This window comes from Rhinoderma darwinii, chromosome 4 (genome assembly GCF_050947455.1).
Source record: "Rhinoderma darwinii isolate aRhiDar2 chromosome 4, aRhiDar2.hap1, whole genome shotgun sequence".
In the NCBI taxonomy this organism is placed as follows: Eukaryota; Metazoa; Chordata; class Amphibia; order Anura; family Rhinodermatidae; genus Rhinoderma; species Rhinoderma darwinii.
This window is the reverse complement of record NC_134690.1, coordinates 25145654-25167147: the sequence shown is the minus strand read 5'-3', so window position 1 is coordinate 25167147 and position 21494 is coordinate 25145654. Positions and strand designations below refer to the sequence as shown.

The following is a 21494-nucleotide window of genomic DNA, read 5'->3' as shown; positions in this document are numbered from 1 at the left end:
CGACCGACAGGTACACCCACCTTGGCTTAAAAAATAATCAGGAAGCTTTAAACAAGCCATAGAGATGCTGAAAGACAATGCGTGCAAAGCTTTTTATGCCATTAGCAGAAAACTGGACCATCTCAAACCACCAGTGACGGTCTGGCTTAAAATCTGTGACTGCATCATCGCCCCAATCCTCCAGTATGGCAGTGAAGTCTGGGGTCCGGACACATACCCAGACTGGTCAAGGTGGGATTCCAGCTGAACAAAATTATTCCGCTTGTATTTCTGTAAACACCTTCTTCAAGTCCATCGGAGTAATTCAAATAATGCCTGTCGAGCCAAACAAACTTTCAGACTCCCACACCTCACAATCCAGAAGAGTGCGCTATCGTTCTGGGCCGATCTGGGAAGCAGCGGGCAAAGTTCATATCACTATAAAGTCTTGTTACTCTAAGGGGTCCCAGGCAAACAAGGCATCTTGGAATAATTAACTCAAACCCAGCCTGAACAAAATATCACTCAGCAACACCTCACAAAAGCCGAAATCAAGAAGAGAAAAAACAAGAGGAATATATCAGTGACTGGAGGAACGTCATAAAAGCATCACATAATCTATCTATCACATTGATGTAGATGTGAGGTTTTCTATGTTCTGCAGTGTATGTAAGAGTTAATTGTTGGGTGGAGCAGACTGCCCTGTAGGTTAAATATCAGCTTGCGTGACATTGCAAAAGCCCAGGATTCCCTCTGCGAGGAGAGAAGACTGGATCAGTGCGTTGTATCCCCTGCACTCTCCAAGCTAAAGAACCTCAAGTAAGAACAAAGTTCTTAATCTTTTTATGAGACTGTATATTATTGTACCATGACCTGTTTAAGTGAGTAGTTGTGTAACAATATGGTGTCAGTGGTGACAGTTGCACCATAGTCCTGGTGGCTAAAAGGGCACAATTGCCCCTCTGACATCGAAGATGACAGTACTATAAATAGTACATGGTAGGTGGGTGGGGGGCTGTTTCATACTTTGCTTTAGGGCCCAGGAATTCTGTTTCTCCTCTACAGTAAAGGGTTAAACTGGCCCAACAGGGGAGCAGGTGCGGATACAGTAAAAAAAGCCCTACAAAAACTTAGCTAATGAGGTACAGCAGTGGTTCCCGTGCAGATAAGGTCTTTCACAATTTTTGGGTATTTCTTGAATCAGTTCTTTTTTGGAGAGACTGTCCCTACTTTTCACCCAAATCCCTCTGCCCTTCTGAAACGTTTGCATTTTCATATTGTTTGTTTCTACATGTCATATTTCTCCAAAGAGCTGTATACACAAAACGGTAGGACATTTTTAAATTTTAAATTAAGATTATTTGTAAAGTTGCTTCATTGGATCATTAATGAAATGACTGAAAAAGTGCTCACACCACTTATTTATCTATGTACATAACAAAGTCACTTATGTTTTTTCCTCTTTAGTTAAACAGAAGTCACATCCTCCATGGAGCTCGTCACAATTCTTCTGTCCACCATTGTCATCTTCTTCTTGATCCATGTTTTTAGCAATAAAAAACAAGGGAAATACAAAAATTTCCCCCCTGGGCCAAAGCCGTTACCAATCCTTGGAAATATACTCATGTTGGACATGTCAAAACCCTATAAAACATTTTGCCAGGTAATGGAAATAATAATTAAAAATGGAAATGATAACATATGAGGACATATAATAAAGTTGTTTACTAACCTTGCCAAGTCTACACCTTGTTTATAGTTTGTGCCCCTCTGTACTGAATATTGACTTCTGTCCATTCTGATTCTGGCTACGTTGTTTTCTCACCACATATTTCCTATAACATTTGGCGCTGTACACGTATGTTTGATCTTGACTTCAAGCCCTGTATTGGTGCCAATACAGTGGTCAGCCGCCATTACAGGGGTAGCGCATACAGAGCCAAGCAACAGTCTCCCAGTACGACCTATTGCCTGATGAAGGTCTGGTTCAGACTGAAACGTTGCCATTGGCCACTGGCAGGGCCGGCCCTAGGATAGATGGCGCCCTGTGCGAAATGATCTTTCGGCGCCCCACCCCATCATTAAAAAAATATGCCCCATAAAATATTATAATGCCCCTTTAGTGCCCCCATACAGTATAATAATAATATTTAATAATATAATATATTACATCCCCTTCAAGGACACAGTATTTTGTCCTCTAATTGTGCCCAAAGTATTATGCCCCCTGTAGTACCCCTACACAGTATAATGTCCGCTTAGTGGCCCCCACACAGTATAATGCCCCCCTGTAGATTTTGCCATATAGCCTCCCTGTAGACAGTGCCATAATCCCCCACCTCCTTTTTATAGATCGTGCCATACAGCCCCCCACACCTCCCCCTTGTAGACAGTGCCATACAGCCCCCCACCTCCCCCTTGTAGACAGTGCCATACAGCCCCCCACCTCCCCCTTGTAGACAGTGCCATACAGCCCCCCACCTCCCCCTTGTAGATGGTGCCATACAGCCCCCCACCTCCCCCTGGTAGACAGTGTCATACAGCCCCCCACTTCCCCTTGTAGACAGTGCCATACAGCCCCCCACCTCCCCCTTGTAGACAGTGCCATACAGTCCCCCACCTCCCCCTTGTAGATTGTGCCATACAGCCCCCCACCTCCCCCTTGTAGACAGTGCCATACAGCCCCCCACCTCCCCCTTGTAGACAGTGCCATACAGCCCCCCACCTCCCCCTTGTAGACAGTGCCATACAGCCCCCCACCTCCCCCTTGTAGACAGTGCCCCCAAACAAAAACAAAAATTGTACTCACCTAGGCCCCTGTTCCCATGACGAACTGAGCTGCTCCATGACGGTACCCTAGTACAGAGTTTCCCAACCTTTTCGGACTCGAGGCAGCACTGGAAAAACAAAATTTCCTCAGGGCCCCCTTACCAAAAATTTTTTGAGAAAGACAGCAAACGGCTAAGAACAAGCACTCCTCTCGTAGGGCATGTTCACACACGTTTTTTTTGTAAGGCAAAAAAAATCTGCCTCAAAATTCCTTCAGCAAATGTCAGCGTTGTGTGAGCTTTTTTTTGTGTTTTTTTCTTAAGCTGTTGAAGCGAATGCAAAAGACACAGGAAAAAAACCTCCAAACGAGTGCCGCAGGTATCTTCTGCCTCCTATTAATTTCAATTGGAGGTCAGAGGTGGAAACCACTTGAAGACCATCAGCCCCCCACTCACAGAAAAATGACCATCAACCCCCCACTCACAGCAAAATGACCATCAGCCCACCACTCAGTAAAATGACCATCAGACCCCCACTCACAGATTCCCCCTGTAGGTAGCGCCACACAGCCCCTTGTAGGTAGCGCCACACAGCCCCTTGTAGGTAGCACCACACAGCCCCTTGTGGGTAGCGCCACATAGCCCCCTTGTAGGTAGCGCCACACAGCCCCTTGTGGGTAGCGCCACACAGCCCCCTTGTGGGTGGCGACAGACAGCCCCCTTGTAGGTAGCGCCAGACAGCCCCCTTGTAGGTAGCGCCACACAGCCCCTTGTGGGTAGCGCCACACAGCCCACTTGTGGGTAGCGCCAGACAGCCCCCTTGTAGGTAGCGCCACACAGCCCCCTTGTAGGTAGCGCCACACAGCCCCCTTGTAGATAGCGCCACACAGCCCCTTGTGGGTAGCGCCACACAGCCCACTTGTGGGTAGCGCCAGACAGCCCCCTTGTAGGTAGCGCCACACAGCCCCCTTGTAGGTAGCGCCACACAGCCCCCTTGTAGATAGCGCCACACAGCCCCCTGTAGAGAGTGCCGCACAGCCCCCTGGTAGGGAGTGTCGCAAAGACCCCTGGTAGGGAGTGCCACACAGCTCACAGCCCCCTGGTAGGGAGTGCCACACAGCCCCCTGGTAGGGAGTGCCACACAGCCCCCTGGTTGGTAGTGCCCACAGCCCCTTGGTTGGTAGTGCCACAGAGCCCACAGCTCCCTGGTTGATAGTGCCACACAGCCCACTGGTTGGTAGTGCCACACAGCCCACAGCCCCCTGGTTGGTAGAGCCAAACAGCCCACAGCCCCCTGGTAGGTAGTGCCATACAGCCCCCTAGTAGGTAGTGCCACACAGCCCCCTGGTAGGTAGTGCCACACTGCCCACAGCCCCCTTGTAGGTAGTGCAAGGACTACGAAATGACTGATAGCTGGCGGGCAATAGACATTCAAAAAAGGACAACTGTGCAGGAGCACACAGAATACCTAGCTTTCCCAGCTATCAAATAAATGTGTGGAAATAAACTAAGTTATAATTTTTATTTAGTCTGAGTAAAGGATTAATCCTTTTAGCTAGATTAAATAAAAGTTATATCTTAGTTTATTTCCACACTTTTTTTTCGATACCCGGGAAAGCTGGGTATTTTGTGTGCTCCTGCACAGTTGTCCTTTGTAGGTAGGGCCACACAGCCCACAGCCCCCTGTAGATAGCAACCCCCCCCTCCTTCCAGTAAAGATAGCGCCACTGTAGCTCCCTGAAGGAGCGGAATCCCCGCGTGGCTGGGGATTCCGGTCCTGGAGCGCTGCTTGATGCCTCTGTCCATATATGGACAGTGACATGAGGGAAAACTACTGAGGCGGAATCCCCGTCCACAGCGTTGCAGACGCTATGACCGTCGATTGCACTCCAGGAGAAGCTCCTGACATCTCTGTCCATGACGTCATTGGCTTCTCCTGTAGTGGAATCCCCGATCATAGAGTCTGCAATGCTGTGACCGGGGATTCCGCTTCAGGAGTTTTCCCTGATGTCACTGTCCATATATGGACAGAGGCATCAAGCAGCGCTCCAGGACCGGAATCCCCGGCCACACGGGGATTCCGCTCCTTCAGGGAGTTACGGTGGCGCTATCCTTGAAGGGGGGGTTTGATATCTACAGGGGGGCACTATAGCAGTGCAAGGGAAGTATCTCCCTGCTCTGCTGTCTACTAGCGCCACAGTAGCTCCCTGAAGGAGTGGAATCCCTGTGTGGCCGGGGATTCCGCTCCTGGAGCACTGCTTGATGCCTCGGTCCATATATAGACAGTGACATCAGGGAAAACTCCTTAAGCGGAATCCCCGGTCACAGCGTTGCAGACGCTATGACCGTCGATTCCACTCCAGGAGAAGCTCCTGACGTCTGTGTCCATGACGTCATTGGCTTCTCCTGGAGTGGAATCCCCGATCATAGAGTCTGCAATGCTGTGACCGGGGATTCCGCTTCAGGAGTTTTCCCTGATGTCACTGTCCATATATGGACAGAAACATCAAGCAGCGCTCCAGTACCGGAATCCCCGGCCACACGGGGATTCCGCCCCTTCAGGGAGCTACGGTGGCGCTATCCTGGAAGGGGGGGGGTTGATATCTACAGGGGGGCACTATAGCAGAGCAAGGGAGGTATCTCCCTGCTCTGCTGTCTACTAGCGCCGCTGTAGCTGAAGGGAGCTACAGTGGCGCTAGTAGACAGCAGAGCAGGGAGATACCTCCCTGCTCTGCTATGGTGCCGTTGCTACCGCTATAGCAGCCACAGCAGCTGCTAGCGGTGCCACCGCCCTCATGCCCGATGTCACCGCTAGCAGCCGCTATGGCTGCTACAGCGGTAGCGATGGCCACTAAGTGAGGAAGCGCCCGGGTGCGACTGCAGTTAGTGTGTGTATCCCCACTGGTAGTTGCAACGGCGCGGGGATACACACACCCGCTGGCGCCCCTCTTGCCGTGTGGCAGCTGGCGCCCTGTGCGACCGCACTGGTCGAACATAGCTAAGGCCGGCCATGGCCACTGGTATAATAAAGAAAGAACACTTTACTTCAATTTGGGTACTGAGTATTTTTCCTCTGTTTCAGAATCGGGTTGGGCCCTTACTCGTGCACCCATCTGACCTCGTGCTGTCTGAACCACTTCGAAGTACATAGCTACATAGTTACATAGTTAGTACGGTTGAAAAAAGACACATGTCCATTAAGTTTACCAAGGGATATGAGAAAATATAGAACTTTGTTTTACCCTTATTGATCAAGAGGAATTTTAAGAAAAAAAAAAAGTTAAAATAAATATAAAAATGTATCCATAAGGCATTAACCAATCTTCCCTAAGAAGAAAAAAAAACCCTCCTGATCCCAAGTGGCAATCCACCTGCATCAACATTCAAACAAGAATTCTACACATTGACATAGTAGCTGATATTTTTATTCTAGGAAATTATTTAAACCCTTTTTTTGCAGCATCTCCTGTCCCTGCTGTGACGGCTCCTGCGGTGACTTTTCCATAGATTCACAGTTCTCACAGTAAAGAAGACTTGTCGCCTCTGCAGGTTGAACCTTTTTTTCTCCAGACGAAGGGAGTGCCCCCTTGTTTTTTGAGGGGGTTTTATGTGGAACAGATTTTAACTATATTTCTTGTATGGACCATTCATTTATTAATATAAGTTAATCATGTCCCCCTTTAGTCGTCTCTTTTCAAGGCTAAATCGGTTCAATTCTTTTAATATTTCCTCATAACTTAGATTCTCCATGCCCTTTATTAGTTTAGTTGTTTTTTTGTTTTTTTTTTCCAACTCCAGGGCATCCTTTCTATGAACTGGAGCCCAGAACTGAACTGCATATTTTAGATGAGGCCTCATTAATGCTTTGTAAAGTGGTAATATTACATCCCTGTCCCGCGAGTCCATGCCTCTTTTAATACACGACAATATCTTGCTGGCCTTAGAAGCAGCTGACTGACATTGCATGCTGTTATTTAGTTTATGATCTACAAGTACAACCAGATCCTTCTCATGAAGTGACTCTCCCAGTTTAAGTCCCCTTAGGACATATGACGCATGCAGATTATTAGTACCCCTATGCATAACTTTAAATTTTTCCACACTAAACTTTTGACATGCCATAATGACGTCAGAAGATTTGATCGGTGGGGGAACGAGCACTGAGACCGCTGAGAAGCGCTGTGCTGCTTCGGCTTTCCTCTGGAAACTGAGCAAATGGTGTACGAACCCATAGACTCTCAATTGAGCCCGTACACCGTTCTGAGGTAAGACAATCAGAATCTGAGCTGCACAGAGGTCACCCAAGCACTTTTCCTGCTTTGCTTTAGCAGTCGTGGGGATGTCAGTGCTCAGAGCCCCTCCGATCAAAATGTCTGACCTGTCACTATCACATGTCAAAAGCTTTTTAAAAGTTTAATTATCCTTAAGCCATGTCTTTTTTGTGTTCACAGCTGTCTAAAGAGTACGGCACAGTCTTCAGTGTCCAGATGGGTATGACAAAAATGGTTATCCTATGTGGTTACGACACCATTAAAGATGCCCTAGTCAACAATGCTGAAGTATTCTCGGACAGACCCAATACACCTTTGTTCACCAATTCAATAAAGGACCATGGTAACTGATTTACTTTCTTATAAATTATATTTCTAAGAAATATCCGCATTTTTTTTTTTTACCTTAGAAGCAGTTGATATTGAAATATGGAGTTGGATGCCTAATCATGATCCTTCCCAAGTGTTCATATCTTTCTTGTAGACACATCACATACGTTTCATTATGAGAAGTTCAGTGTGCTGTATATTAGCACTCCACCATAACATCTTTTACTTTTACTACTTAGGTATTATTTTTGCCAATGGAGAGAACTGGAAAGTGATGAGAAGATTTACACTCGCAACTTTACGAGATTATGGAATGGGGAAGAGATCTCTAGAAAACAGTATTGTTGAAGAGGCTGAGTGTTTAGTACAGAAGTTGAAATCATATGGAGGTGAGTGGTGGGATGTCTCCTGCATTGTATATTTTGAGAATGATAAGTTTTGTCTTGTTTTGTTTATATATACACATTAGATAAAAGTCAGCCAAACCCACTGATTTCAACATACCCGATCCTAAATTCTCGCAGTAGATGAGCCGTCCACCTCTTATTCTCTTCTCTCCATTGAAAACACATGCACGCTCAGCTGAGCCAAGTGGCCATGTATATGGTGTTGTCAAGAGGAATAGCTGTCGACTGACAGCTATTGATAGTGTATGGGCAGCTTAAAGAGGCTCTGTCACCAGATTTTGGAACCCCTATCTGCTATTGCAGCAAATCGGCGCTGCAATGTAGATTACAGTAACGTTTTTATTTTAAAAAAACGAGCATTTTTGGCCAAGTTATGACCATTTTTGTATTTATGCAAATGAGGCTTGCAAAAGTACAACTGGGCGCGTTGAAAAGTAAAAGTACAACTGGGCGTGTATTATGTGCGTACATCGGGGCGTGTTTACTACTTTTACTAGCTGGGCGTTGTGTATAGAAGTATCATCCACTTCTCTTCAGAACGCCCAGCTTCTGGCAGTGCAGACACAGCCGTGTTCTCGAGAGATCACGCTGTGACGTCACTTCCCCAGGTCCTGCATCGTGTCAGACGAGCGAGGACACATCGGCACCAGAGGCTACAGATGATTCTGCAGCAGCATCGGCGTTTGCAGGTAAATCGATGTAGCTACTTACCTGCAAACGCTGATGCTGCTGCAGAATCAACTGTAACCTCTGGTGCCGATGTGGCCGACACGATGCAGGACCTGGGGAAGTGACGTCACAGATCTGCACTGCCAGAAGCTGGGCGTTCTGAAGAGAAGTGGATGATACTTCTCATCAGAACGCCCAGCTAGTAAAAGTAGTAAACACGCCCCGATGTACGCACATAATACACGCCCACTTGGACTTTTACTTTTAAACACACCCACTTGGACTCTTGCAAGCCTCATTTGCATAAATACAAAAATGGCCATAACTTGGCCAAAAATGCTCGTTTTTTAAAAATAAAAACTTTACTGTAATCTACATTGCAACGCCGATCTGCTGCAATAGCAGATAGGGGTTGCAAAATCTGGTGACAGAGCCTCTTTAAGTTCATCTGCTTACCTCTGCTATTGGTATTTACCTGACTTTAGGGTCCATTGTTTCTCAGATGAGATACAGTCATTATCAGGTTGTATCTGAGGTTTGTGATAAGAAGGACATTGAAGAGGTATGAAATGACCCCTATCAAACCACAAGATATGAATAAATGTACTTCCTTTTTCAATTTTGAACCAGGACTTCTGAAGAGTTCATGACTCTATATTAATATAGTAGGCGAACTCGGCTTGTTGTTTTCTTCTCTGTTTCTTCATCTTCATTGCCCATTTACTTGGGAAAACTAGTTATCAATGCCTGCGGCGGTGTCGGACTTTGGCTGTATGGGCCCACCAGAGGAGATGATTTTGGTGCCCACTCTCCATTTATACAGAACATGTGCACGTCCACATTTACTTGTTTTATTTTTCACTTTAACTTGTAATCTTTGTTGTTGTCAATGTACATACAGGACATATCCTTAATAGGGTCTAATAGGGTATTTGGGAATCACCCTATATGAAAAAGAATAGTCACAAGTGATTGTCCTAAAGTCAACTCAAAATGGTGTTGTCTCCTCCTAGATTTATTAAACCCATTATTGTGTTAGAGCCTACATCCACCGGAGGATCCCCTCGTACTGTAATGCTGGCAGCGGTCAAACTGGCGGCCCCCGCGGTCAGGTTGCTTACCTCCTCCGCCGGCATTCTGTTGCTGTGTGTCAGCGTTCCGTGACCGCCGACATGCTGCCTCTCCCCAGCGGTCATAGATGCCAAGGTCCCTCTGCTCTCCTGCGTGCCCTCTTGCTGGCATAACATAAAAGACACATTACATTGGTTTAACAGGTTATTACTGTTATGAGGATATTGCATTTTTTTATGTTATGCCTTAACTTTATGTCATTTTTTATAATATGTAGGTTTAAGTCCCATTAGCCAACTTTTACGGTTCATATCTCTCTTTCTCTCTCTCTCTCTCTCTCTCTCTCTATATATATATATATATATACAGTGCCACCAAAAGATCGGGAACACCCTCATAACTTTTGAACGGCTCGAGGTAGAGGGTTGAAATTTGGTGGGATTTAATGGGGTCATAAAATCTAATAGTTAACGGCAAAAAAAGCGGTGGTGTTGGCGGGGGCAGCAAAATCTTAAATGGCAGGGTCGAGTAGGGGCTCATTTGAAAGCTATTTTCAACACAAAAATGATGCTGCAAATGATTTTGAAATAGGATTTTTTTCGCTGAGATATTTAACGTTAAATTTATCATCTTCATTATCGGCTACCGCGGGTGTTAGCATTGTCAAAAATGTACCGCACGGAGATCGCAAGGTCGGATTTACATCTCATCGGGGTGCCTCTCACTTGTGTGTGTGTGTGCGCGCACGTGCGTGTGTTTGTGTACACAGCCCGAGATAAGGACCCAGGGGGTTCGTCATTTCCCCAGTGTTTAACCACTCTAAACCTTCTCTGCGCTTTGTGTGTGTGTGTGTTTGTTTGTTGTCCGGCCAACCAAAGCAAGACCGAGGACATGTATTATGTGTATTAGTACAAACATAACAATTACTGTTTTAAATCAAATGTTCGAACTGATGCCCTTCAACAACTTGACAGTGTCCTAAGCGAACATAAAACGTGTCGATAACGTTATTTATAACATCAGGTGTGATTGAATTCGAAATGTTCACTAGTCTTTCTCGCAGCTCGTCTAAGTTTGCGATCCTAGTCACATAGACTGTACTTTTTAAATACCCCCAATAAAAAAAGTCTAATGGGGTTACTGTTAGGGATCTGCCAGGTACTTCATCTAGCTATACTCCTGGGATTAATCAATCCACACCTGAGGCCAGACCTGCTCGACTGACACCATCTCCCACCAACCAGGGTGGCAGGCTCAGGAGTGGGAGAGCCTATCGCGGCCTGGTCTCTCGGAGTTAGCTCCGCCCCCTGCCCTTTATTACCTGCCCTGTGCTCTCCCTCAGTGCTTGTAATTCTTTTGGATTCCTGGCCCCACTGCTGCTTGCTCCAGCCTGCTTCTGCCGTGCTTCTGCCTTGCTGCAGTTCTGCTTGACCTGCTTGCTTGCCCTGGCTTGCTTCTGTCTCCGTGCCTGCTCGGGTGTACTCACTTCGTCCTGGTCCTGACTGTTCGTTCGCCGCCCCGTTTCCTCGTGGCGTTCCGTGGCTACTGCCCCTTCCCTTGCGTGTTCCCTGTTTGTCTTCCTGTGCACTTAGCCAGCGTAGGGACCGCCGCCCAGTTGTACCTCGTCGCCTAGGGCGGGTCGTTGCAAGTAGGCAGGGACAGGGCGGTGGGTAGATTAGGGCTCACTTTCCCTTCACCTCCTTCCTGCCATTACATAATTACAAGCCCTTACCTAGTCTACCATTTCTCCTACGCTGATGCTATCATGGACCCCCTTGAGACCCTGACCCAGCAGATGCAGGGCCTCTCCCTACAGGTCCAGGCCCTGGCCCAAAGGGTCAATCAGGGTGACGCTGCTTTAGTAGTACCCCTCACCTCACCTCTAGAACCCGACCTCAAGTTACCTGACCGGTTTTCAGGGGACCGTAAGACGTTTCTCTCCTTCCGGGAGAGTTGCAGACTGTATTTCCGCCTAAAGCCCCACTCCTCAGGTTCCGAGAACCAGCGGGTGGGTATCATCATATCCCGACTCCAGGAAGGGCCCCAAGAGTGGGCCTTCTCCTTGGCTCCTGACGCCCCTGAACTTTCCTCTGTTGATCGTTTTTTCTCTGCCCTCGGACTCATTTACGACGAGACTGACAGGACTGCTTTAGCCGAGAGTCAGCTGGTGACCTTACGTCAGGGTAGGAGACCGGTTGAGGAATACTGTTCTGATTTTAGGAAGTGGTGCGTAGCTTCTCAGTGGAACGATCCGGCCCTAAGGTGCCAGTTTAGGTTAGGATTATCTGACGCCCTGAAGGATCTGCTGGTTAGCTACCCCTCGCCTGACTCCCTTGACCAGGTTATGGCCCTAGCAGTACGACTTGACCGACGTCTCAGGGAACGTCAGCTAGAACGCTTCAGTGTGCTCCCCTCTGACTTTTCTGCGATTCCCCCCGAGGTCCCGTCTCCTCGCCCCTCCACGGAGGACTCGGAGGTACCTATGCAACTCGGGGCCTCCATGTCCCCTCGACAACGTAGAGAGTTTCGCAGAATGAATGGTCTCTGCTTCTACTGTGGGGACGACAAGCATCTACTGAACACCTGTCCCAGGCGCAAGAATAAGAAGCCGGAAAACTTCCGCGCCTAAGTGATCATCGGGGAGGTCACTTGGGCGCACAGGTATTTCCCGTTAATGTGAAACGCAATAAAATTTTGCTTCCCTTTCAGGTCTCGTTTGCTGGCCGGTCTGCCACGGGCAGTGCTTTCGTGGATTCTGGCTCATCTGCTAATATCATGTCTGTGGATTTTGCTATGTCTCTAAAGATGCCTTGTATTGATTTACCTTATCCCATCCCTGTAGTAGGAATCGACTCAACCCCCCTTGCTAATGGTTATTTTACTCAGCATACTCCTGTTTTTGAACTCCTGGTTGGCTCCATGCATTTGGAGCAGTGCTCTGTACTGGTGATGCAGGGATTATCGTCTGATCTGGTATTAGGTCTTCCCTGGTTGCAGTTGCATAATCCCACATTTGATTGGAATACTGGGGATCTCACCAAATGGGGTAATGAATGTCTTATGTCATGTCTTTCTGTTAACTCTATTTCTCCCCGGGAGGAGGTAAACACGCTTCCTGAGTTTGTTCAGGACTTCGCCGATGTGTTTTCTAAGGAGGCCTCCGAGGTGTTGCCCCCCCATAGAGATTACGATTGCGCTATCGATTTGGTGCCTGGTGCCAAGCTTCCTAAGGGTAGGATATTTAATCTTTCATGTCCTGAACGTGAAGCGATGAGGGTGTATATCCAAGAATGCCTGGCCAAGGGTTTCATTCGCCCCTCGACTTCTCCTGTAGGTGCTGGCTTCTTCTTCGTGGGGAAGAAGGATGGTGGTCTTAGGCCGTGCATTGATTATCGTAACCTGAATAAGGTCACCGTAAGGAACCAGTACCCACTTCCTTTGATTCCGGATCTTTTTAATCAGGTTCAGGGAGCCCAATGGTTTTCTAAGTTCGATCTACGGGGGGCATATAACCTTATCCGCATCAAAGAGGGGGATGAGTGGAAAACTGCGTTCAACACACCCGAGGGTCATTTCGAATACCTGGTCATGCCCTTTGGGTTGTGTAATGCCCCTGCTGTCTTCCAGAATTTTATTAATGAAATCCTGAGAGAGTACCTGGGTAATTTTCTTGTTGTGTACCTTGATGACATACTGGTGTTTTCCAAGGACTGGTCCTCCCACGTGGAGCATGTCAGGAAGGTGCTCCAGGTCCTTCGGGAGAATAATCTGTTTGCTAAGACTGAAAAATGTGTCTTTGGGGTACAGGAGATACCATTTTTAGGGCAAATCCTCACTCCTCATGAATTCCGCATGGACCCTGCCAAGGTTCAAGCTGTGGCGGAATGGGTCCAACCTGCCTCCCTTAAGGCGTTACAGTGTTTTTTAGGGTTCGCCAACTATTACAGGAGATTTATTGCCAACTTCTCGGTCGTCGCTAAGCCTCTTACGGACCTTACCCGCAAGGGTGCCGATGTCCTCCATTGGCCCCCTGAGGCCGTCCAGGCCTTTGAGACTCTCAAGAAGTGCTTTATCTCGGCCCCCGTGCTGATTCAGCCCAACCAAGAGGAGCCATTTATTGTGGAGGTTGACGCTTCCGAGGTGGGAGTGGGGGCCGTCTTGTCCCAGGGTACCAGCTCCCTCACCCATCTCCGCCCCTGTGCTTACTTCTCTAGGAAGTTTTCGCCCACGGAGAGTAACTATGATATTGGTAACCGCGAACTTCTAGCCATTAAATGGGCTTTTGAGGAGTGGCGGCACTTCCGGGAGGGGGCCAGACACCAGGTAACGGTCCTTACGGATCACAAGAATCTGGTTTTCCTAGAATCGGCCCGGAGGCTTAATCCTAGACAAGCTCGGTGGGCACTATTCTTTACCAGATTTAATTTCTTGGTTACCTATAGGGCTGGGTCCAAGAATATTAAGGCTGACGCTCTGTCACGTAGTTTCATGGCCAATCCTCCTTCCGAGAAGGATCCCGCTTGTATTTTACCCCCTGGTATAATCGTCTCTGCCACGGATTCTGATTTAGCTTCTGATATCGCGGCTGATCAGGGTGCAGCTCCCGGGAACGTCCCTGGGGACAAACTGTTTGTTCCCCTGCAATACCGGCTGAGGGTACTCAGGGAAAACCATGACTCCGCTCTATCTGGTCATCCTGGCATCTTGGGCACCAAACACCTCATTACCAGAAACTATTGGTGGCCTGGGTTGCCTAAAGATGTTAGGGCTTACGTCGCCGCTTGTGAGGTTTGCGCTAGGTCCAAAACCCCTAGGTCCCGACCTGCGGGCCTACTACGTTCCTTGCCCATTCCCCAGAGACCTTGGACCCATATCTCCATGGATTTTATCACCGATTTGCCTCCATCTCAGGGCAAGTCGGTGGTGTGGGTGGTAGTCGACCGCTTCAGCAAGATGTGCCACTTTGTGCCCCTTAAGAAGCTACCTAACGCCAAGACGTTAGCTTCTTTGTTTGTGAAACACATCCTGCGTCTCCATGGGGCCCCAGTCAATATCGTTTCTGACAGAGGGGTACAATTTGTTTTTACTTATTTTGGAGAGCTTTTTGTAAAAAGTTGGAGATTGATCTGTCCTTCTCCTCCGCCTTCCATCCCGAAACTAATGGCCAAACGGAAAGGACCAACCAATCCCTGGAACAATATTTAAGGTGTTTCATCTCTGACTGTCAATTCGATTGGGTCTCATTCCTTCCCCTTGCTGAATTTTCCCTGAATAACCGGGTCAGTAACTCGTCAGGGGTCTCCCCGTTTTTCTGTAATTTCGGGTTTAACCCAAGGTTCTCCTCCGTCTCCCCTGGTTGTTCCAATAATCCTGAGGTAGAGGAGGTTCATCGGGAACTGTGCACTGTCTGGGCCCAGGTTCAGAAGAACCTAGAGGCGTCCCAGAGCGCACAAAAGATTCAGGCGGATAGTAGACGTTCTGCTAACCCCCGGTTTGTCGTCGGGGATTTGGTCTGGTTGTCGTCCAGGAACTTGCGCCTTAAGGTCCCGTCCAGGAAGTTTGCTCCCCGATTTATTGGACCTTATAAGATCATTGAAGTCCTCAACCCTGTATCCTTCCGTCTGGAGCTCCCCCCATCCTTTCGCATACATGACGTCTTCCATGCCTCCCTCCTTAAACGCTGCTCCCCGTCCTGGTCCCCCTCGAGGATACCTCCTGTTCCCGTTCTCACCCCTGAGGGGGTGGAATTCGAGGTGGCCAAGATTATGGACAGTAGGATGGTCCAGGGCTCCCTCCAGTACCTGGTCCATTGGAGAGGATACGGGCCGGAGGAGAGGACTTGGGTACCTGCCCGTGATGTTCACGCTGGGGTATTGATCAGGAGGTTCCACCTCCTCTTCCCCACTAAACCGGGTCCCCTTAGTAAGGGTCCGGTGGCCCCTCATAAAAGGGGGAGTACTGTTAGGGATCTGCCAGGTACTTCATCTAGCTATACTCCTGGGATTAATCAATCCACACCTGAGGCCAGACCTGCTCGACTGACACCATCTCCCACCAACCAGGGTGGCAGGCTCAGGAGTGGGAGAGCCTATCGCGGCCTGGTCTCTCGGAGTTAGCTGCGCCCCCTGCCCTTTATTACCTGCCCTGTGCTCTCCCTCAGTGCTTGTAATTCTTTTGGATTCCTGGCCCCACTGCTGCTTGCTCCAGCCTGCTTCTGCCGTGCTTCTGCCTTGCTGCAGTTCTGCTTGACCTGCTTGCTTGCCCTGGCTTGCTTCTGTCTCCGTGCCTGCTCGGTTGTACTCACTTCGTCCTGGTCCTGACTGTTCGTTCGCCGCCCCGTTTCCTCGTGGCGTTCCGTGGCTACTGCCCCTTCCCTTGCGTGTTCCCTGTTTGTCTTCCTGTGCACTTAGCCAGCGTAGGGACCGCCGCCCAGTTGTACCTCGTCGCCTAGGGCGGGTCGTTGCAAGTAGGCAGGGACAGGGCGGTGGGTAGATTAGGGCTCACTTTCCCTTCACCTCCTTCCTGCCATTACAGTTACATCTAGTGATCTCGGTGGCCATTCTGTCGGGCCTCATCTACCAATCCATTGATCAGGAAAATTATCGTTCAGAAGATTTCGAGCTCGCAGAGAAAAATGAGGCAGAACTCCATCCTGCTGATACCAAACATTGCGGAAAGCTTCTCCAGCAATATTTTGAATAGTCGGTATCACTTGGTTTTCTGCATTTATGTTTCCTTCAATGAAAAACAGTCCAACAATATGATTGAGCAATATGTTAACCTTCTGAGGATACCGGGTATGACTGTCTCTCATCCAATGTGGATTTTCGTCCGCCCAATACCTCATGTTCTGTCGATTTACAGAACCATTTAGTTCAAACGTAGCTTCATCCGAAAAACAGGTCCAGTTGAAAATCTGATGATTACCATCAAATCGTGTCATCATTGCATCGCAAAATTCCACTCTTCTGTCATAATCATCTTCGGATAGCTCCTGAACTAGACGTATTTTATAAGGATGATAATGATGCCTCTTCAAAATTTGACGGACTGATGTGGTGCTGATATCATTTTGTTGTGCTCCACTCAAGACAGATGTATGAGGATTATCATGTACTGTGAGCAGAACATCTAAAGCTTTTTCATCATTACTCGCATGTTTGGGACTACCGGATCTTGGTGTGTCTTTAATTGAACAGGTTATTTGGAAACGATGAACAGTTATTTTAACAGTTGACAATGAAATTGGATCACGGATAGGATAAGTGGCATTGAATAAAGCCGTTACTTCTCGATAGGATCTTATTTTTTCTTCGCCATACCCTCTCATCATCAGTAAAGTGATCCTTTCCTTTTCGGTCAAAATGCATTTTGTGATATGACAATAGAAATGTATAAAAATGAAAATTACTCTTCGAATTAGCTCTCTCTGAAATACACAAGCGACTACCGAAATGTGTACACATGAAATCATGTTAGTCGTAGACAAGGTCCATTTTGTATCGCCAAGGCTGATTGTAATAATACGTAATTTTAAGTCACCTTGATGTGACATTCCCAAGCTCACACATACACACATTTAGGATTTTACACGCGCGGAACATTTTGGGTAATGCTAACACCGGCGGTATCCGATAATGAAGATGATAACTTTGAAGATAAATATCTCAACGAAAAAAAAATCCTATCTTAAAATCAATTGCGGCATTGTTTTAGTATTGCAAAGAGCTTTCAAATCACCCCCGAGACATTTTAAGATTTTGCTGCCCACGCCCTTGGGGGCGGTGGTGGTGTTTTTTTTTTTTGCGTTAAATGCTAGATTTTATGACCCCATTTAATCCCACCAAATTTCAACCCTCCACCTCGAGCCGTTCAAAAGTTATGAGGGTGTTCCAGAACTTTTGGTGAACACTGTATATAAATATATATATATATACACTACCGTTTAAAAGTTTGGGGTCACCCAGACAATTTTGTGTTTTCCATGAAAACTCACACTTATATTTATCAAATGAGTTGCAAAATGACTAGAAAATATATTCAAGACATTGACAAGGTTAGAAATAATGATTTTTATTTGAAATAATAATTTTCTCCTTCAAACTTTGCTTTCGTCAAAGAATGCTCCATTTGCAGCAATTACAGCATTGCAGACCTTTGGCATTCTAGCTGTTAATTTGCTGAGGTAATCGGGAGAAATTTCACCCCATGCTTCCAGAAGGCCCTCCCACAAGTTGGATTGGCTTGATGGACACTTCTTGCGTACCGTACGGTCAAGCTGCTCCCACAACAGCTCTATGGGGTTGAGATCTGGTGACTGCGCTGGCCACTCCATTACAGATAGAATACCAGCTGCCTGCTTCTCCCCTAAATAGTTCTTGCATAATTTGGAGGTGTGCTTTGGGTCATTGTCCTGTTGTAGGATGAAATTGGCTCCAATCAAGCGCTGTCCACAGGGTATGGCATGGCGTTGCAAAATGGAGTGATAGCCTTCCTTATTCAAAATCCCTTTTACCAATGTACAAATCTCCCACTTTACCAGCACCAAAGCAACCCCAGACCATCAGATTACCTCCACCATGCTTGACAGATGGCGTCAGGCACTCTTCCAGCATCTTTTCAGTTGTTCTGCGTCTCACACATGTTCTTCTGTGTGATCCAAACACCTCAAACTTCGATTCGTCTGTCCATAACACTTTTTTCCAATCTTCCTCTGTCCAATGTCTGTGTGCTTTTGCCCATATTAATCTTTTCCTTTTATTAGCTAGTCTCAGATATGGCTTTTTCTTTGCCACTCTGCCCTGAAAGCCAGCATCCCGGAGTCGCCTCTTCACTGTAGACGTTGACACTAGCGTTTTGCGGGTACTATTTAATGAAGCTGCCAGTTGAGGACCTGTGAAGCGTCTATTTCTCAAACTAGAGACTCTAATGTACTTGTCTTGTTGCTCAGTTGTGCAGCGGGGCCTCCCACTTCTCTTTCTACTCTGGTTCGAGCCTGTTTGTGCTGTCCTCTGAAGGGAGTAGTACACACCGTTGTAGGAAATCTTCAGTTTCTTGGCAGAGTTTAATCGAACCCACAAATGTAATGCTCCAGATTCTCAACTAGCTCAAAGGAAGGTCAGTTTTATAGCTCCTCTAAACAGCAAAACTGTTTACAGCGGTGCTATCATAATTGCACAAGGGTTTTCAGGTGTTTTCTAATCATCCATTAGCCTTCTAACACAGTTAGCAAACACAATGTACCATTAGAACACTGGAGTGATGGTTGCTGGAAATGGGCCTCTATACACCTATGTAGATATTGCATTAAAAACCAGACGTTTGCAGCTAGAATAGTCATTTAGCACATTAACAATGTATAGAGTGTATTTCTGATTAATTTAATGTTATCTTCATTGAAAAAAACTGTGATTTTCTTTCAAAAATAAGTAAATTTCTAAGTGACCCTAAACTTTTGAACGGTAGTGTATATACAGTATATATATATATATATATATATATATATATATATATATATATATAAAAATAATTTTTTTATATAAATAAATATAATGTCCCAACAAGCATTGTTAGAGCCCTTTTGGTAGGCCTCAAACCGTCTCTACTGAGTTAATCACAATATGAACATACATAGTTTTATGGGAAGGTGAAACTTTGTTTTAAAAAACTAAAGTTCTCACTACATAAAAATATATTACATAATATTATTTTTCATTATAAATAGATAATAAAATACATTTTCATCTCAAAATCTTTTTTTTTTTTTCAGGAAGGCCCTTTGGTAATTTTAACAGTTTAAATGCTGCTGTAACCAATATAATTGTGGCCCTATTGCTCAGTAAAATATTTGATTATGAGGATCCGACCATACTGAAACTTATGAGTTTAGTTAGTGAGAACTTAAAACTTCTAGCAAGCCCATGGGCCAGGGTAAGTCATATTTTATTGTTTATACAAGTAGTAATTGATATTTTAATGAATTATTGAAAAAAAAAAAATCTAAAATATTTAGAATTTAGAAATACATTTGGATTTGGATACACAACAATTATAGAGGGTGAGAGAACTTGTTGGTTACTTTTATTATCTTTTTTTTTTAAGTCTAATTTTTTTGAAGGCACAAGGATGTCAACATAGGCACCACAGAAAAGACAAGCATAGCATATACATTAATGCAATGGTGTCCACACCTATACTTAGATATACAGCATTTTATATTAATAACATAAAGCAAACAAAATACAGAACAAAACAGCTTTCCATTGATTCACAGAATGGTAAATGAAATGCATCATATAAAGAATATTCAGCGAAGGAGCCGGTAAATCCCAGGAGACACTCCCCCAGTAACAATGTGTTTTAGGAAGTATGTGGATTGGCTATCCAGGGTTGCCATATTTTCATAAACCTATTCGGGCAACCACGGGCTTCGTAAGTAAGTATGTAAAGAGGAAGAGCGGAATTAATTAGTGCAGTCCATGCTTGTAGCGTAGGGACCATAGGGTGCTTCCAATTCAGAAGAATAAACTTTTTTGCATAAAACAGTAACAATGTCATAAGGGATCTGGAAGCAACATTGGGAATAAGGTCTTCCAGCAGAAGGAGGAAGCAGACTTTAGAGTCTAATATACGATGAAGTCCAATTTTAAACTCGAGATACTTGTCGAAAAAAATAGGACATGCCCTATTTTTTTATTTTACAGGCCATGCTCCTATACTTTATAACGGGAGCACGGCCCGTAAATACAGCCGGCTGTCCGCGGTCATCCGTGCCCGTAATTACGGGTCGTAATTACGGGCATGGTCATGTGCATGGAGCATACGGAGGCCAAAGTCCATCTGGAGAGCATCTATCTTTTCCGTTAACACGATATGGGATTCAGTGATGGCTTTTAGAACATCCAACATAGATGGTTCAGCGGGAGTGTCAGTTTGGGTAGCAGAAGACTTAGCGGCCTCTAAAGGCCATGACATATGCGAGCCGGTCGCAGCACCCGCCAATTTCTCCATTTTGTCAATAATTTTGAACTGCTTGGAAGGCGCCATTACTGATAGAATACAGAGCAGCTATTTACGTCAGTCCAGATATTGTACTGAGGCTAGTGTGCCAGGAGTATAGGCCACATTAATATGTGCGTAGGGAAGGGGAGGAATCCTCCAGTCGCTACATCACAGTTACATATTCAGCAGAAGCATGAGGGTGTCCCCAGTAAAATAAGAATTCCCTCCAGAAGAGTGATTATTGCAGTATAGGCTGGCCACACACTGAAGCTCAGAGATGGAGATGTAGTCCCACAGATAGTCGGAATTGGTGTATCCAAAATTACGGCCAGTACCGCCGGCAGAAAATTTTATGAGGTGGGTCCTGTATAGAAGAGATGGTGGGCACCGTGGAGGATATGGAGGGACAGCGTCCCAGAGCAAAGCACTCCTTCAGAGAGCAAAATTTGGCTCCACTGGGTCACCGTGTTCCGGACCAGAAGTGCGGCCCGCGCACTTCTGGTTTCGACTTTAGGCCGGGGATCCGCTCCAGGGAGTAGGCCCCGACCTCGTATTACCAACCAATGGTGTCAGCAGGCCCTCGGAGGGTAGGAGCACCTCAGGGGATCACCTCCGTGTGTATCCCCAGATGACAATAAACGACTGGAGAGAGGAAGACGGACGATTACACTAGGCACTGGTGGAGCTCTCCTCCGGCATGTCTGCTCCTGCCAGCGTCCAGGCCACGCCCCTTTTAATTTCTTTATTAATTAAAATATACAGAATTTCAAGGTGAGAAATTACAATATCCATATTTTTTCTAAACATCCAACAAGCAAAATTTGCCAAAAAATTTATAATTTGTTCCTGTTTTTGTAGATTATTTTCCACTAACTTTTATACCCGACGTTGCTCGGGAGGTTGACTTACGGTATAGATAGGGTAAAGCTCACTATTTCGTGCATTCATACCAGACAATCATCAAACATTCTTGCAGGACATTTGCCACACCAGTACCT

At 46.3% G+C, this 21494-nt stretch overlaps 1 protein-coding gene across 2 annotated transcripts in view; it reads left to right on the top strand.

Moving 5' to 3' along the window:
- The first annotated feature begins 218 nt into the window (after positions 1 to 218).
- Positions 219 to 21494, top strand: part of LOC142759084 (cytochrome P450 2B19-like) — a 32643-nt gene continuing 11367 nt past the window's right edge. For both annotated transcript variants that reach the window (XR_012883057.1, XM_075860932.1), the window contains exons 1-5: positions 219 to 798; positions 1447 to 1642; positions 7199 to 7361; positions 7588 to 7737; positions 19265 to 19425. Coding sequence is in view for 1 of the 2 variants with exons in the window: in XM_075860932.1 (XP_075717047.1) it covers positions 1469 to 1642; positions 7199 to 7361; positions 7588 to 7737; positions 19265 to 19425 (648 nt within the window). In the remaining variant the exon portion in view is untranslated. The remainder of the gene's footprint in view (positions 799 to 1446; positions 1643 to 7198; positions 7362 to 7587; positions 7738 to 19264; positions 19426 to 21494) is intronic.